General features: G+C 38.7%; 1 protein-coding gene across 4 annotated transcripts in view; it reads right to left on the bottom strand.

The window, feature by feature from the left end:
- Positions 1-2,940: 2,940 nt before the first annotated feature.
- Positions 2,941-19,574, bottom strand: part of KMT5B (lysine methyltransferase 5B) — a 35,067-nt gene continuing 18,433 nt past the window's right edge. For all 4 annotated transcript variants that reach the window (XM_020784112.3, XM_020784111.3, XM_078383646.1 and 1 more), the window contains 7 exons: positions 16,356-16,521; positions 14,225-14,334; positions 10,984-11,150; positions 10,760-10,779; positions 10,514-10,650; positions 7,845-8,041; positions 2,941-7,189 (listed from right to left, as the gene is read on the bottom strand). In XM_020784112.3, coding sequence (XP_020639771.3) covers positions 5,712-7,189; positions 7,845-8,041; positions 10,514-10,650; positions 10,760-10,779; positions 10,984-11,150; positions 14,225-14,334; positions 16,356-16,521 — 2,275 coding nt within the window. In that variant the 3' untranslated portion in view covers positions 2,941-5,711. The remainder of the gene's footprint in view (positions 7,190-7,844; positions 8,042-10,513; positions 10,651-10,759; positions 10,780-10,983; positions 11,151-14,224; positions 14,335-16,355; positions 16,522-19,574) is intronic.

Genomic DNA, 19,574 nt, shown 5'->3' with positions numbered 1-19,574 from the left:
AAATAAAGTAAATCCAAATTTTATCTCTCCACGTAGCCGCACTCAAAGTTCCAGTCAAATGTAAGCTAAGGAGTAGCTTGTGCTTTTTTAAAATTAAAAAACCTTGGAGACAGCTTTCATTTCAAAGGGGTTATTAAAAAGGATCAGAAATGCCACCCAATTAATCTATTGGGGGTGTGTGTCTGAGTGTAAACATGGACTCACTCTTCTGTTTTTTTTTCTGCCTGTAATAAATAAACACAGAGAATGGAAAACATGTAAAAATGACATGGCAGAAACCAATTATTGAGCTGTAGGGATAAACAACACATGGCTAACATTTTGGAAGTAGACTGGCAGAGTTTTGGAGCCCAGCCCAAGCGTCAATCCCTGATTCCGAGTACTAGGATGCCACAAGCGATGCTGAAATATGTCTTTAAAAGCTAAGCCACTATAAGATGCTTAACTCTTCAGTTCTAGAGATCTGTAAACCATCAATCCCCTCCCTCTACCAATACAAGGTCTGTGATTTACCATTAGAAAATAATTCTGCCTGTACTTTTAATTTAGAAAAATATTGTTTCAGGTATCAAAGATTTGGGAATCTTTGTGTTTTAAAAAGCACATATGTGTGTGCATGTGTAAGAGAATCTGTAAGTGTACACAAAGGCATGTGAAAATTACTACTCTCAATCACATTAAGATTTCAGCTGCAACTCAATGGGAGAGGACTACAGTCATATATATATGTGTGTGTGTGTGTGTGTCATATATATTTAGGTAAAGGTAAAGGTTCCCCTTGACAATTTTTGTCCAGTCGTGTGCGACTCTAGGGGGCGGTGCTCATCCCCATTTCCAAGCCATAGAGCCAGCGTTTTGTCCGAAGACAATCTTCCGTGGTCACATGGCCAGTGCGACTTAGACACGGAACGCTGTTACCTTCCCACCAAGGTGGTCCCTATTGATCTGCTTGCATTTGCATGCTTTCGAACCGCTAGGTTGGCGGGATCTGGGATATTTATATATAGTTATATATGGGGAAATTCACTGTCCAGTCTGTCTCAGTTCCCATCCCTGCTACAAGCAACAACTCAATTTCCCTGGACAATTAATTCTAGTCTTACTACTAGATCAGCTAGCTGGGAGGTTAAAATGTTGCATCCTCCTTGGAGAATAGCTAGGAAACAAATCTGGACAGTTATTTCAAATATGTTTCCTTCAGCCAGGAAGGCTTCCAGAGTAGTTTTCATAGAATCATATAATGGAGATGGTCTAGAATAGTGATGGTGAACCTATGGCATTCATGCCACAGCTATCACATGGAGCCCTTTCTGCTGGCATGTGAGCCATAAGTTGCCAGATCACTACTCCCCCTGCCCTGCACAGCCAAACCTGAGGAGGTGTATGTGTGTGTAGGGGGAGGAGTAAGGAGACCCTACCTTCCCTTGAATCCTGCAAGCACTGGTGGATGGAAACAAAGGAAGGGGAGAAAATAACTTGCCTTCCATCTCCCCTGCCCGCCTCCCACTAATGACAGTAGGACACCCCCTCTCTCCCTTAAAGGGACAAAGTCCCAGGTGGGACTGGAGAGAAAAGGGGGCGGCGCTGGAGGCAGGCAGTAGGTGGAGGAGAACGCCCCTGCAAGGGCTTCATCGAGTGCATGTGTACAACACTATGGTGCTGGCAGCGAATCTGGAGTGGGGTCTTGAGGCACCTCTGTGCCGGGATTCCCCCTTCCACCACCACTTCTGGGTCCGCTGCCTTTTGTTTTTTCCCCCAATTTGGGCACACAAGCCCAAAAAGGTTCACCACCACTGGTTTATAAGGTCACTGAGTCCACCCCCCTTCTCAATGCAGGAATCCAAGTATCCATTATCTAAGAGATGGCCATCTAACTTTCTCTTGGATGCCTCCAGCGCTGGAGCACTCACCAGCTCCTAAAGTAATTGATTCCATTATCATACTGCTTTAACAGTTAGGAAGTTTTCCCAGATATTCAACCAAAACCTGCAAACAAACCACCTGACAAGAGGTTTAGTTCATGCATCTGATTGTAGCAAACTTCTGCTTGTTCATATCAATAAATCGGCATGTCCAACCATGAAATCCTATGAGAATGACTATGCAGGTAAAACCTGCCTGTTATTGAACTCCTTTTTTTTTTTTTTTGCTTTGCTTAAATCTAGTAACTATTACCAACTAGAACAGACTCACTGAATAAACTGCTGAATGGTGACTTAACACTTTCATTAATGCCACCAACTCAATTGTTCCCCCCCCCCCGATGGAATGACCAGTAGTTTTTGGCCTAGTTCAGACCCAGCAAAAACTCATGTGCTGTTCCAAACCACGAAAGTTTGTGCATTAAAAATGTACCACATAACTTTCTTGCTGCTGCTGTAACACTCATACTAACATCCCATTGCAAACCATGGTAGATATGTGTGAATAAAATAATCCCTGTCAAACTAAAAATCAATTTAAATAGTTTGCAATTCTATAGTAATTCTTTTCACTAACTTGAACACTGCTGGGTTCCTCCTTATTTTAGTTACACTTTTTCTATTTCGTACAACTGTGCTCTTCCTCATTTGACATAACAGATGAGAAGCCAATCAATGGAAAGCTGCTTTTCCTGAAACCTTATCCACCCATTTTGGTGATTCATGACAAAGCCCCCATGTGGCCATAATAGGTCTATGTCATAGTACAGTACTAATTCCAGTAACGTTATTTATGTCTAGTAATCTTGATATTGCCTGTCTTCCAGGCTATTCTGAAAAATATATGACATAGTGTACAGATCTTTCAATGAGTACAGCACGTGGCAGGTTTATCTTCACAAGAATTGATCCTCACAAATTCATGCTGAAAACAAAACCTAGTGATTGTTCAGTCACACAGAGCATGACGATGCAAGCAAACCTGAATTTTCATAGATAAGCATAATAACAGAAAAACTTGTTCAGAGCCAGCTCAGTATTTAATGAGTTTAAAATTCCAAATTTTCCCCTTTGGTCCCATTTATTTCAAATCAATTTTGGCACAAATAAAAATTGACCACTGTGTACACTAATTCTCTTGTAATACATTTTGAAGATTCCATTTTATATACTGGATACAGCTCGGAGCAAGAGTTAGCATTTTTAATACCAATAGCGTACTGCAAAAGATGAGGAAAATCTTTTTAACATAAGCAATATTAAAGATAATTACCCGTCATCAATATTACAGATAAATCTCAGTTATATTTATTGCATTTGAAATATGCTTGTGACAATGTAGGCTGGAAAAAAATTGCCAGAAACTCACTTCAGTTCCATGGCCTTGCTTTTAATAGAACTGAAATAAATATTGAAATAAATTATTATCTGAAATGTACCCAACTTGAAACTGAATTTCAGGACTTCAGATTTTATTTCTAACTCAGACCACAAAACTCCCAATTGCTAAACTATACATCAAAATTTTGCCATTGGAACTGTGGAAGCCTTGTGTGAAATGAAAGCTCTCTGACATTAAGTGGGGACTCCACTTTCAACATACAGGAGCTGTTTAAGGCTAATTCTGGGATATCTGAAATCATTTTTTCCACTTTTCCCCGGGGACAGCCACAGTTCTCTTTCTTTCTTTAAAATAAAATCTAAGGGCAGGTGCTCTGAAATGGCACCAAATTGGGTACATGGTGGCTCCTCGTTGAGAATGAAGTGTTGATGTATGTGACGTGGCATGAATGGAGGGCTCTCAGTACATAACTTTTCTAGACAGTTAACAATTGTGCTTCTCAAGAATATATTGTGCAGCTTTAATAGTCCTCCAGATGGGGCTGAAGCAGAACCCACAATATTGTGTAACCACCCTTGTCTCTAAAAACACTCTAGCATTAACATCTTTTGCTATCTTCATTACTGCCAAGCAAGAGAGATGAGATTCTACACATTATAGGTCCTGCCACACCTTTGAATGTTCCTCGGGGACAACATAAAAAGCCTCATAGACTGGAGGAAAACCATGGCATGGTTTCTCCCTATAGTGAAAAAGAGCAGCTAGCTATGCATGGAAATGCCAGTCACTATGCTGTGCAGCCTTTTGACGTTTGCTCCAATTCAGCATCTGTCTGCAGTTACAGGAGACGTAACAAAGGGACATAATTTCCACATCTACAAGAACGTTTCCATTCACTTCAACAAACAGTTCAATCTCCTGTACTTTAGTACATACAGATTTCTCAACTAGATACAACTGCCTGTAAACATATATACACTATTAGATGGATCAGAAATTTGTAGAAAGCAAGCCAAACTCTCAGGAATTACATATCCTATTTTAAGATTCTGTGCAAAATTATCTGCACAGAATTCCAAAAGATGTACAGCCCGGATTATATGTCTAACTAAAATCACTTGAGATGCATATCCAAGCAAATGTTAATTTTACAACTTTAGTTCTTCATCGTTTATTTCTCTAGCTAAAAATATGACATTTCCTTAAAAAAAAGTGCACACAGAATTCCTGAAATCTCAAAATGCAAGCTAATCAAAAGTTTAAAAAAAAAAGTCCATTGGTCAGAGTTTAAAACTAGGTTCATAATTTCCTATTTATTGGCATGAATGTATTTCTAAACTTAAAAACCCTTCTGGTAAGTTATCAATTTTTTATGACAAAATTTCTCACAACACACAAATATTTACAACATGTACATTTTTCAGTCCTTTACACTGGATCTCAAAAGACAAAACATTTTTATAGTTACCACAGAACAAAAGCTGTGAGTTAGGTTTTCTTTTAAATTTCATAAAACTATCATAAGTTAAAGTGAATAGGTTTCTTTTAATTCCTTGTAGCATGTTACAAGTGCAACAGAAAACTATGAGAATCCCAATTAGGATAGCTGCAGTTCATTGGATAAATGTTGCCGGTTGTATTCACATTGTTTCACAGCGAGTTCTTGAAAAAATAAGCACCAATCATTCTTGCAAAGAACAATTTTATCTAAAAGTATCGAAAAAGTGTTAAATACAAGGTGGTTTAATTTACATAACAAGAAATAAATACACCATATCCAAACTTGTAGTCTGCATACTGCTACCCTTGTACATATAATGTACTAAAAGTCAGCAAACTGTCAACACTTTTTTTTAAAGAAATCAATTTGACTTCAAACCAACGGTTTGCTACTATAACAAAGGCCACAAACAGTACGTCTGGGGACAGCATACAGTGTTAAAACTGACAAACTTCAAGGGGAAAAAACATCTAGCAAATAAACTGAAAAGCTGTAGTTCATTGCTGGTGATATTAACATACTAGAAAACCTTAATAGGCCGCTACTATGATTCCTTTTTTAGATTGTTTAGTCAGACATAAGAGCAAAATAATGCTCCCACAGATTAAAAATTATTGTGTAGCCACATTATTGTGATTTAATTATCCTGCATGGAAACATCTGATGGTGTTTTTGTAATTTTGCTTGAGCCTTTATTTTACAATAGAGCATTTTTCTAACTCAGAATTGCACATAAGAAGGCTATTAAAAAGTACAATAAAAATCTGCACAAATGACTTGAGTCAGTATGCTGTACACTTTCTACAATATTATGTTGATATAAGTGAATAAACAATAAAGAAGTGCTTCCACTAACGTTTTCAGAAAGTTCATCAGTTGAGGAATAATTGACTGGAATTTTGTTTTTAAAAAAATGGACATCCTGTTCAGTTTAAGACCTGTAAGCTTATGCGTTGAGTCTTAAAGACTGATCTTCTCTTCTCCTAGAAGAAATGTCAATGTCTATTGAATCCTTGCCAACTATAAGCCGTAATCGCTTAGCTGGAGGAAGAGGAATAAAATCGTCTTCGAAGTCGTCCTCATATTCATCCTCTTCCTCCTCCTCCTCCTCTGCAGATGAAGAGTCATCTACAGTTTCTTCTTCATATTGACTATAATCATCCATTTCCACTCGAGACTCTAACAGAGAAAGAGAATCACTACAACACACCCCATTCTCATGCAAGTCACTAGAATATGTTCCCCTATTTTCCTCCTCTCGTTTTAATTGTATTTTTAATTTTGTTGAACTACTACTTGATCCTGAGTTAAACCCATTATTAAGCTTTGCTACATATAAGTTATTATCCTTTTCATGGTCTTTACTTAACTTGATGCTTATTTTTGAAGAATTCATCCCATCATTCTCTTGGTCATTTGTCTTGCTGTTGCTATCGTGCCGCCTCCGTAGAGTCAGTTTGGGGATCCCAGAGCTATTTTCAAGAATTAATTGTGCATCATACCTGGTTATTCGCCTTTTCTTTTTGCTTTTTGCAGTTCTAAAGCGGTCTTTCACTTTGAAAGCATCTGAAGTTACAATGGAGCAGCCACCAGATGCAGGGATACAGTCCTTATAACCAATGGCTGAATCCATTACATTGTTCATTTCTCCACCTAGGTCAGAATGTGAACTGATCAAATCTGGCATTTTGTCTTTGCCAGGCATGGTATGTGCAGGAACAGTTTCCTCCACTTTCAGAGATGGCTTTACCAGCCTTTCTTGTCGTGATTTCTTTTTGGCCATCGCCCTGTCACTCTTTTGACACCTCCCATCCCCATTATGTGAAGTTACAAGAGCCTGCTCATCCTCATGCATTACACAAGATTGCTGCTCCAAGCTATTGGTTCGCATATCAGTCAAATTGTTTTTATAGTTATTTAGCATATTTGGTTCAAGCTTTAAGTCAGAGGTCTCCTTCAGGTTTGTTCGCGTTCTCACTGACCTCCTTGTTATGTATGTACAGGGTGATACTTCCCCAGGTTCGTGAGCACCTTTCACAGAATTTAGTTTGTATTCTCGAGCTGCATGCCGTGTTAAGCAGCCACTAGAGACTGCGACTTTCACTGGTCCCTCTGTTTCTTTTTCCTTTTTAATGGACAGGCTTTTATACAGGACAATTTTAGGCTCTTTAAGAACCAAGTTTCCCACCTCGAGTTTTCTAGATGCATTTCTCTGCTCTGGCCTTTTGCACTGATTTCGCAACTTTATCTTGGAAAGTAAAGGCTTTGCAGGCTTTTTCAGTCTCTTTGGTACCCTGGAATTATTTAGATGAGTTAGTTTGGATGAGGTAGAATTTGATGAAGCTGGAATTCTTGAAATAGACTGCCTTGTTAATGTTCTACTCTTGCCATTCTTTTTTACACCAATAGAAGTTTTGCGGTTAGCTGTAAAATCAAACAAATAAAGTCAGAATTTTGTTAGAAGCTATTTCTCTCTCTTGATTCCTACCAAATAGTATTACTATTTCATATGAATAGAAACAGGGATTCTATTTGTTGCACAATGTGTTGAAGTAAACAGAAATAAAATACTGCTAGTAACCAGTCTTTGAAACTAGCTACGAAAGACTTTAAAATAATAACAGTAATAATACCAATACTTGAAAATAACTTTAGAATCACAAAATGAATCTCTCCCAGGTCAGCCTCAGTAAGTGTTCATGTTCTACCTAATTATTTTACCACCAATTTTGCAATTCTGGCTCTTAATTAATTACTGATTATATACATGGATATAGTTCTACCAATTATTAGAAAGTACCACACCGGTGTATGTACGTAACAGACTAACCTCATGCAGTCTGTTCAGTTTTCCTTATCCTCTGAATATTTTAAAATGAACTTATGCAAAACATTCTTTTCAGTACACTATAATTCTTTAGTTTTTGTCTATATTGTCTGTACAAATACAATCTATCTCAAATCTGAATTACAAGAAAGGTCTATTGAAAAGCTCAGTTTGTTTCTTCCCTCAAGCAATAAAGCATCCTGTTGAGAATGCTTACAGAACATTTTCAAATCATTATATTCATTTGCTTACTTGCATTAGCTTTTTCCTGAGTGGTATCTGCATCAGTGTTAGAGCTTACAGATTGGCTGTCTGAATTTTTGCTGCTGTCACCCAACTTTTTAAGCCTGTTTAAGCGTTTATCTGTTTCTCTGAGTCCATATTTGCTATTAATTACAGGAGTAGGTGCAGGCAGTCCCACTCTTGATTTAAAAGCACCAGTTCCACGTCTATGAAAAAGAAATGAACATTAATAATTCAAGCATAAGAATAAAAAATCTCCAACAACATAGAACTCTTAATCCTAGGTCAACACTAGTCTGTTTAGACAAAACTGAATTTATGCAAGTATTTCCATGCTGCTAGCATTCTGTTATTATAATTCTGGGTGAATTTCTTTTTTTATCATGAACTAAAACAATAACAAGAAAATATACTGTATAATTTTATGAGAATACCTAGTAGACATGAGATGTTTTCTTCAGTTTGCATCTTGCTTGGATGACGTTAAGAGTTAACACTATTAATATGGCTTCAACTGGCTTCTCCTAGTGTGTAGACTAAATTTTAATCCCAATTCTGATGGAGGCTTGCCACTTTTCTGTACTATCTTTTCCCCAGCCAATAGGAACCTTCAGTTCCAAAAGGTAATGGGGAGGTCGCTGTCCTCTGAAGATGCCGGCCACAGAGACTGGCAAAACGTTAGGAAGAACAACCTTCAGAACATGGCCAAAGAGCCCGAAAACCCAGAACAACCAAGGGATGCATATTATTTGGTGGTTCTTTGGTTGAAGTCAGGAAGAGAAATCCAGCCAACTGCTATCTGGGGTGGAGTTTGAAACCACACCTCCAATAGTCTGCAGCTTTCACTTGAACTCACCTTAAGAAACAGATCTGGCACAGTCATCTGCCACTAATTTTTGGGATTCTCATGTATATTTTTTTCTGCACTATGGAGGATAATCTAAATAGCCACCCAGAGCACCATCTATAAGACAACATGAACTCTTAACATCAGCCAGGCAAACTGCGGAAACATCTACTAGGTAACAGTAATGTTGGCAAGTCTTCAGGCCCAAATCCCAAATCCATGTATGAGTCTGAGTCTTCAGGCCTGAGTCCCAAGACTTGAGTTTCTGTCTTGAATTGTTTGCCCCCCCCCCCCAAGGCTTGGGACTACAGACTCATACTCAAAGACATGAACTGTGCATGCACCGCTCATCTGAAGGGCAGCCAGGTGGCCCACGTGCATGTGCAGAGACAGGAGGCTGACTTCCCTTCTCAGACACAGCCCTTGCCTCTGTGCATGCGAGGTGTATCAGCTGGGCAGTGCATGTGTGAGCGGAGGCAGCAATGATGTCTGCAGCTTACATTTGAACTCACCTTAAGAAATAGATCTGGCACAATCATCTGCCATGAATTTTTGGGATAGACAAATGCACACACATTTTGCATTACAAAATCTTGGTGCACAGGCTGAGGAAGATGGATTAACACTGAATGCTACCTGTTTGATTTATTAGACTTTTTAGCAGCTTGATAAAGGTATCACCTGCTCTTAAATCAATATAAAATGGGAATCCCTTATTTGTGATATATAACTGATATCTGTGTTACCACACAGTCATGAAACAAGAACTGCCAAGACATTTCTCTTATCCTACCTGTCCCTGTGACTCATACAAAAAATATTAACTTGCAATGGGTTTCTTCAGGAGGTAACATGACTATGTCATTGCCTGAGAGTATCTGATATTTTCTGTTGAATGGTAAAATTATGTTAATAGCACTACCAAGTTAGTTAGGGCTTATTCTGGATGAGAGCCCATCTTACAGCTATATATTTCACCCATATTTATCAGAGAAGAAAGGAAGAATATGAAACTGATCAATTAATTTAATGGATAAGTTTATTGTTTGGAAGATGCTGTCACAAATCTCATCTACTGAAGAAAATCCTCTTACTTTGCTATAAGTGAATGACAGTATACTTGCAGTAGCTACAAAAACACCAAGGCAGAAGTGCTATCTACAAAGCACATTGTGCAACAGTGGCAATGGAAAATGCATAACCAACTGCACAACTGAGTCCCTTATTTAATTGTCACATACAGCTTTAGATCAGAGGTCCAAAGAACACCCCATGGGGCACATCCGGCCCACATGGCCTTTTTATCTGGCCTGTGTGGGCGGGTGTACACGTTCCTTCGGCCCTTGAAAATGTGGAAAATATATGATGTGGCCCTCACAGTGAAAAGTTTGGAGACCCCGTTTTAGATTATGCCTACACAAATATGATTTTGCCCACTGTTATAAATAGGATTTCTTTTATGATACTTTCTGTCACCTTCTGTGCATGGCAGAAATTGAGAGCTTCCTCTATCCCTGAAACCTCCTCATGTAATTTGCAAACAACAGGGAAAGTGTTCAGAGATAAAGGAGGCTCTTCAGGAAGTTGCCTTCTGCATGCAGGAGAGTAAGGAAACCTACAAAAAGGGAAGAGGACAAGTGCACTCCCTTCCTTGCCCGTTTACAGTACCCAGACTGGGAAACATTCCTCTTTTGCAAGAATGGCTGCCAGATAATCAAGCCAAGTATATTGAAAAAGCAATATACTCACAACTCCAGGCCACAGATAGATTTTAACTTTACAATGTATCTATGCTGGACATTTTTAGTTTATTATATATATAGAAACATACCTTTCACATGTGTAGCATTCACAGAATTCATTATTTTCTCCAAAAAAACCATCTCCATAGTAACAGGAAATTTCTTCTCCAGGTTCAATGTCTCGGAGGGCTTTCACACATGCTGTATCCCGGCCAGTTGATACAAACTAGAAGACAGATAATTAACATATTTTACACGCTTATTTAAATTTGCAAACATAAATTAAATATCAATGTACTGAATAAAACTAGCTTGGATGATATACACACACCTACCTTACAGTTGGGTCTGCAATCTGAAAAAGGTCCAAAAGACAAAATCAATTAACTGCTGATAAGACCTGAAACACGAATAGTAATAGATACCTAAAGTAAGGTTGCACACTGATTTCATCACCCACTATTTATCTATTAGAATTATTTATAGCCATTTTATAATAAAGTTCATAGTAGCTTACTATGAGAGAGAGAAAGAGAGAGAAATAAAATTCCTTGCTTACCATGGTTGATGAATGCAGCTGGACCAAGCCAGAGCTGAGCACAGTTTTTTCGTGTAGAATACATGACACTAAAGTCATTCTCTCCGTGTCTGAGCAGCATGTTCTCTTCTAATTCAGAAAGTTCAGCAATACAACCCACTAGTAATTCTATTTTGTCATTACGTTTCCTAATAAATGAAGAAAGGGGAAAGAAACATATAGTTTAAGAACAATAAATTAATGCTATCACCCTAGCAGAGAAATATTTTAACAGAGGAAAACAAGGTTGAATTCCACCCTTTAGTCTCTTTTTCTACTGATGAGACAAAAAAATAAAAGATTAAGTATTCTACTCGGGGCACAGCCGCCCCGAGTAGACATGGTCTAGAGGGGCGGGGTAAAAATCAAATCAAATCAAATCAAATAAATAAATAAATAAAATGAAGTAGAGCGATACTGCTGGTTTTGCTCTGTATGCCAAAGGGCCCAAGTCCAACTCCAGCTGGGAGCCCCACTGGTGCCTCTGCCCATAGTAGAGATGTTTGATCGAGCAGTGGGCCCTTGCCAAAGTTTGTGGGCTGCCCATCCGTTTCCACATTGACTTCAAAGTGTTAATGCTTACATATAAAGCCCTAAACGGTTTAGGACCTCGATACATGGCGGAACGCTTACTCCCAACTAGCTCTACCCGTGTCACCCACGCGAGTCAGGAGGTGAGGCTGAGGAGCCTGACGCTGAGGGAGGCCCGGAAGGAAAGAAGTAGAAACCGGGTCTTCTCGGCAGTGGCTCCTCGCCTCTGGAATAACCTACCTCCGGAGATTTGCGCTGCACCCTCGCTGGGTACTTTTAAGAACCAACTAAAAACGTGGATGTATAGGCAGGCCTTCCCTTCCAGTTAATTCCTGTCCTCTTTCCTTTTTTTCTCTTTACTTGATTTATTTTGTATTTTTCCCATTGCAGAATCATTTAATTAATTAGTTGTTATAAATTTTTCTTGAACTTGTTATGTTTTATGTTGTAAGCCGCCTAGAGTGGTCGAAATGACTAGATAGGCGGGATATAAATACAATAAATAAATAAATAAATAAATAAATAAATAAATAAATAAATAAATAAATCATCATTATTGATTATGCTACCCATTATTATACGGTGGTGTCTCTGTACAAAGTTGTTTACTCAATGGCAGGGTCCTTTCGGGGTGGTCAGGAAAGTGGGCCCTGTAGACTATGAAAGTCTTAGTTCTTAACAAAAATACCAGAAAGGAGGCAAAAACTCGCACTCCCTTTGGGCTTAGAGATTCAGTACAGTGTGGCTTCTCCAGAGGCTAGAGGAGGGCTCAGTAACTCCTGATTCTAACATGGCGTTCACCTCATCCATTATTACTTGGCACAACTGACCTGGCCAGAAGTGTGTGGCCAAGTGCACTTCCATGCTCGTTGGGGCTGCTATGCATTCAAGCCCACCACAAAAATACAACAAATGTTACGGTCAGCGAGGGACAGAAGGGACCCCCTCACCACTGCAGGAGTATACCAGATACCTTGCAGTTGTGGCCAGGTATATATTGGAACCACAAAACAAAGCATCCACACCAGAATCAAAGAACATGAGAGACACTGCAGACTAAAACAACCAGAAAAATCTGCAGTAGCTGAACATGCCCTAAAACAAACTGGACATGAAATTCTATTTCAAAATACTGAAATACTGGACAATACCAGCAATCATTACGTCAGACTGCACAGGGAAGCCACTGAAATCCACAAGCACCAGCAGAACTTCAACAAAAAAGAGGAAAGTGTGAAGCTCAAGAAAACTTGGCTCCCAGCTCTCAAAGACACAGCGTGCAAAAGGTCAATGAACTCTACCCAGCCACAAGGACAGGGGATCACTACATACAAAAGATCAGCTAATGACACCCATCAACCACAGTGACAAATAATCTCTTCTCCTTAGCACAACAATACACCCACAACAAGACACATCCCAACGCCTTATGGACAGGGTGCTGACTCCTGTGCAAGATTTTGCTGCTACTTAGATAACATTATTGTATTTAGCCAATCCTGGGAGGAACATCTGGAATACTTGTGGGTGATATTGGAGCAGCTAAGGAAGGCTAGCCTGTCAACCCCCAAAAGTGTAAGACAGCAAAAGCACAAATGCTGTATTTAGGGTTCATTGTAGGAGATGGAGAAATCCAGATCTTAGCTGATGAAGTGACCAAAGTCTCCTCCTTGCCCTGATCCCGGACAAAGAAAGAGGCACAGCAATTCTTGGGCCTAGCTGGCTACTACAATTTATATCCCGCTTTGCAGAGACTGCGGACTTGATCACTTGCAAAAAAGCCCCATGAGAGGTGTACTGGGATGCCAAGGAACAGATGGCATATGATGAATTCAAACAGAGATTTTGCTCTACTTCCATCAGACACTCCTTGATTTCAGCAAGCTGTTCATCCTCTTCATGGATCCTTCCAAGAGGGGGCTAGGGGGTGTTTTGACCCAGCATTCCTAGAACGGGGAACATCCCATCCTGTCCCTGAGCCCTTGCTATCAAATGGGCTTCCTTCTCATTGTATTATCATCTGTTGGGTGCCCCTTTTTTGCTAATAACTAATCATGCTCCCTTGTACCAGTTGTAGCAGATGAAGGACTCTAACCCCAGACTGACTAGGTGGTACTCAGCACTGCAACTCGTTGCCTTCCAGGTCCAGTATCGGAAAGCATTGCAGCATGCTAATGTCTATCAACATCCCAAGGGATGATAGAGAGGAAGAGACGGATGCACAATTGGAGGAGGACATGCGGAACCAGTGAGGGTCTCCCTGGCTGTTAGAGTGGGCTCTTCACCTCTTGGAGAATGCCTGCCAAATTCCCTACTTGCAGCTCATCTGTGGATTGGGATGTCAGTGGGGCAAAGGAGGACAATACCCTTGAAGCCATGGGTGTAGCCATGGCTGGACTGGGAATTAAGGAGGGGCAGGAGACAGGAGAGAATGACCCTGTTGGCACTTTAAAAGTTCTGCTGTTCAATAAAAGAGCTACTCTCAGAGTCATTATGGAAGGGGGCCCTGGGGCACTCACAGCACCACTAGCAGATTACAGAAAGAATGGTTGTAAAAAATCTTAGGAAATGCATGAGGGCAGGAGGTGACGAGAGCTTTTTTAACAGCCGCTATCCCCTCTGAAATTTTACAACTGAAGCTGAAAATCATCAAAATGTGGCATAGGATAGTCATTGCTGATGTAATACATACCACTCTTTTGTTGCAACAATTTTGGCTCCATTTTGCTCTGAAGAGTAGCGATTGCATGGCAATATTTCAAATCCACTGTCAGTTGCAAACATTCGCAAATAAATAAATACCTGTAATAGAAATAAATGGTCAAGTACTGATGAATAAGAGAATTTCTCTCAATATATTACCTCTAAATTGTTTTAAATGCACACTACAAATACACACCCATGGAAAAAGTGAATGCAGCAATTCTCCCTTTCCAACCTTCACAGTGATGATAGATACAGGTTACATTTTCTTTTATATACAATTAAAAGAACTTTTAAGGAATTCGGTTCTCTCTTAACCTTAGGTTGTATAAGAGAGTGAAAAACAACTCAAACTTGGCAGAGTTCACTTGTCCCTATCACCTCTCTTCTGTCTCATTTACCTTTTTATCATCAGGCTTTGAAGCACTCCAGAAAAAGTAATCTGATTTCAAGTGCTAGAAAAGTATTTTAAATGTCTAAGTCAGGAAGCAGCAAGAAATTTGCTTCTGAGGTTTTTTAGCTCTATCTGACTTTTCATATTTTGAGAGCCAGGAGTACTAAAATTTGAAGGTACTGTATTATTTTCTTATTTCATGAACTCCTTATAGTTCTTCGAGGGGAAGGGCTAGTTTAAGGTATCTAGAACATCAATAAACTGTACAAAGAAACTGAGGAATTTTCTTTTTCAAAGGACAGCCTTTCAAACAAACCTCTATAGACCATATCTGTTGCATTTTCAGTTGTGTGACTTAGCATTCAATAGATAATGGCTGAAATCCTGTTGTGCAGGCTCTGCATGCACAGTGAGCAGCTCAACTTTTAAAAGTGAACTGCCACATGTTAAGAATGACCTTATTTGTTGCATTCTGAGCCTTATCTAGGATAGACCTTATCTGTTGTTCTTCTGAGAAGCTGTGGCAGCATTTAGAGAAAAGTGCAACAAGGTGAAGTACTATTCACAAAGATCTTCCACATGCATACTGTGCAACAAGCAAAAGGAAAGCCATGCAATCGATTATACAATCTAATTGTACAATGATGGGTTGCCTGGGCATAACACCCCACACATTTCCACTGTGTAATTTCATGTAATGTCAGAATGTACAGGATTTCAGCCAGTGTCTATGGCGATTTCTTAAAGCAATTAACTTCTAAAGGTTAATACACTTAAGTGGCTGTGTAACGGGATTTCAAGCCCTTGAGTGTCAAAAGCCATCTAAGTATTTTTACTGTGTTTAATGTCACTCTCAAAAATTTCTTTTCTCCCTGCCTTTTTTGTCTGAATGTATGGAACACAGAATGTTCAGGTAAAGTTATAACCTGATTATTTTAACGCCCCAATTTAATACTGTGATTTTTCAAATACACCTAATCAGAACCTATACAGAACCAGTGCAGAGAAAATCCTAGCAACTGCCTGATCACAATTAGTCAAATGGCAGTGGATCAACCCAAGAGAGAGAAAACAGAAGATCAAACTATTTCTTCCTATTTCCTTCCCAGCTGGTCTATTTTTTTCTTGTTCCCTTCTTCCTTCTAACATATTAATTATATATGGGGGTACTCGTATTTGTATACGAATACCCACATAGCTGGAGTTAATGAGGGTCTGGCCCCCTGGTGCCCGACTGTCCATTCATGTGTCCGCCACCGCCAGCCCCACTGTTCCTTCCAATCACTCCAGAGTGCCCAGTCAGCTAGCCACTCCTGGCAGGAGGGAAGATGAGTCTCCCTGCAATGTTGATGAGTGGCTAGCTGACCAGGCATTCCAGAATGATTGGAAGGAACAGCAGGGGTGGCAGCAGCAGACGAATGAGTGGACAGTCTGGCCCCAGGGGCCAGCCCCTTGTTAACTCCTGCTGTGTGTGGGTATTCATATACAAATACGCCCATCTATAATATTAATTCTTGACCCCTAAATAATCACTGCCCTTTCATTACACTCTTCCTCATTATTAATTTCCATTAAGCTATTTTTTAATCATAAGAAGCATTTACTATCTCTAGAAGAAAATGCAAATACATTCACTTTTAAATCAGTTGTATTTAATCAACATCCACAATAGCCTGTAAACCACACACTAACAGTCTTAACTTAGATTAAGTATAAATACACCTACATGTTCCTTGAACAACCTTTCCTGCATTTTGTTCTTGTTAAGAAAATAGTGCCGGGCCCAGTCACCTGACGTCAAGGACTTGAAGGCTTTTTCCAAGTGCTCATCTTTTTTAAAACGCTCAATCACCTCCTTCAATTCCTCCTGCCTTCCTTTTATTGGTCGAAACCTAAAAAAAATCCAAGATCCAATTCTGGTCAACTAACCCACATTCCATTCACTAACCCACATTCATATGTCTATAGTAACTGAATAAGTGAAATAGGGCCAGAAATAAAAATGAAACACTTCTCTTAGAAGGTTTTGCACAACTTGAAGCCTTTGAGAAAATACTGTAAAGAGAACAGATACAGATACTGATTTCAGTCAGGTTTTTAAAGGTAAGTATAGAAAGTTCTAATACTTAAAGCAACTATGAGACCTGACTGAATGCCACTTTCCACTCAGTCAGTACCATATTATCTATCTATCTATCTATCTACCTGTGTGATCAAGACTGTAATGTAAAGTGGGCATTGCTTCCAACTCTGTCTATTACAGCTGTACATTTTAAATCAACATCCTTGTAATTTGCAATCATAACACAGACAACTCTGTAATGCAGGAGCAGTATTCCAGATCAATTGGAGGAAACAATTTTAGGAAAACAGATATTGTCCTTCCTTGGTGGTTGGAATCAGCACGGGAAAACAAAATATGTGCTCAGTTTACTGCTCCAGGTTAACACTCAAAGTACTGATCACATTTCTATAGTCTGTCATCCGGTTCAGGGAGATTACCAGAATTCCTCATCTCATTAATCAGCGTAGGTAAACCAGTAACTTCCAGATGTTTTCTACTACAACTCCCAGAATCCATGATAACTAACTATACTGGTTGGGGCTTAAAGGAACTGTGGCTGAAAATATCTAAAAAGCACCTATTTGCCTAAACAGAATATAAAATATAATTTTATATAGAATATAAAAATGCCTTTATTTGACTGAAGGGTGAGCACTAAAATGAGGATGCAAGGAGACAACAATTTTTAGAGGACTTCCTCAGAGAGCAAGGTTAGAACCTACATTATGCAATATCTTTATAAATTACCTTAAGAAAAAAAATATAGGTTAATGTCATCTGTGGAAATTATGTGACCAATGTGATGTTCTATGTATATGCAGGCAGCCATCAGATATTTTACTTGTTTGAGATAATGATTTCTAATAATAAAGAAACATTGGCATCTCTGTATGACATGCTGGAAAAGCCCTATTTGGCGTGCTATCTAGAGCCTATGATAATTGTTCAAGACAGACTGTTTCTAGATGCAAAGAGAAGGAACTAGAATCACTACTAGAATGAGGAATTTATTTTACCAGTTCAATCAGACAACCTGGCTTGTTCCATTTAGCAGACAAGATAAGAATTTGCTTATCAATTGTACTGACATAGTGTATATCCCACTACCCTAAAACACTACTTTAAAAATGGTGGGTGGTATATTAAACTGAGCAAACAAACAAGCAAAAAAATCAGAAAAAAATACTAACACAAAAGGTTAGACTTTCAGGGCAACAGATGCTTTCAGATCAGACATTCTAACAAAATTTGGGTTAGTAACTGGGTAGACGTAATAATCAGGAATGGAAATTTCTAGAATGGTAACTACAATAAGTGTAGAAGCAATGTACTTTGTGGAGTTCAAAAGGAGTGCAACTTTTATTACTATCGTCTTGCAGTTTTATATTCTAGTGACTCAATATGACTGTAGTAGCCAGATGATATATAACAACAATAACAACAACAACACAGTACTATAAGCAGTTGCAGATGTCAGAAATCATCAGAGCTACAAAAAATGGCAATATTAGGAACAGCACACATACTGGGTCGATATTTAAAGATATTTAGTTTGTTGTATCTGTTATGTAATACCAGTCAATGTTTTTATAATTTTGACTGTGCCTGGAGTTTTTTAATAATAATAATAATAATAATAATAATAATAATATGATTAGCTGTGGGTAAGAAGCAACTCCAATGTATCATATACATCACAATAATCACAACTGAAATTCTGAAATATCATTTTTGAGAAGTCCTACTGAGCTCAGTGAGCCTCATTTTGAGGCAGACATGAATTCAACAGCAGAACTCAACCCTCCAATGTGAACTATTAAGATTATTTTCAGTACACTTGGGGCTCCTCTCGTTATGCTCCTCTTCTTTCCTCTTAATTTCCTTTTGTCACAGGCCACTGCAAAAAAAGGAATGCAAGTTCCAAGGTGTACCAAATACATGCTTAAATCCTACCCCAGTACCAAATGCCTTGTATTGCTAACTACCTGATATTTGAATTCTACATTGAAAAACAATACAATCCTACCAAAAAAGACAGCAGATCATTAATCATCTTGGCATGTGAACTTCAAGAGGTTAAACAATGAGGTAAGATTATATATTTCACCTAATCTACTAAGGCAGCCATGAATTACTACCAGTTCTGGCCTATCACTTCTCCAATACACAGCGGATATGCAGTTGCCTATCTATTTCTTAAATGATGGGTGGATTTATGAGGAGGGCTCAGAGGCATTCACAACTGCTGAACAATATAAGCCAAAAGCATAAATTCCATGCTATGGGTTATAAATTAACATCCCCATCCAATTTCATTAAAGACTGATTAAGAAAGTGTTTTAAAATTGTTCCTCTTAAAATCAGGGCAAATAATCCAAACCTTTCAAAAGTGTACTGTAAAGACATACTGAAATTTAGGTACTATAGAATATATTTCTGCTTATAAACCCTAAGGATCACCTTCTCCAATACATTCCTCCTTGCATACCTCAGTTGTCATCTGAGGCATTATTTAATCTCTTTACTTTATAAAGTTAGGAATGTAACTATAAAACCTAACAGAACACTTCTGTTGCTGTGTCTACCTTGTAGATAGTCATAAGATCCCAACACTGTTCTGTTTTAGGAAGTATGTACAAATTTGGCTCCTGATAGTGTTTGGTTAAAAGCCTTAATAGCCCATACATGTTTTTAACTATTATGTTTAACTTTGCTCTTACAAACTGGTATTCTTTTTTATACTTATTAACTTTGGTCTTAAATACGTACTGTCTGTTCACTGACTTGGTTCCCCTCAGGGAAACAGAATCTAAAATTCTTAAGAATCTAAACTCAATGAACTGTGAACTAACAGAGCTGTAATCTCAAATAAAGCTTTTA

The sequence above is a fragment of the Pogona vitticeps genome, chromosome 1 (assembly GCF_051106095.1).
Source record: "Pogona vitticeps strain Pit_001003342236 chromosome 1, PviZW2.1, whole genome shotgun sequence".
Lineage (NCBI taxonomy): Eukaryota > Metazoa > Chordata > Lepidosauria > Squamata > Agamidae > Pogona > Pogona vitticeps.
This window is presented reverse-complemented; position numbering and strand designations above follow the sequence as displayed.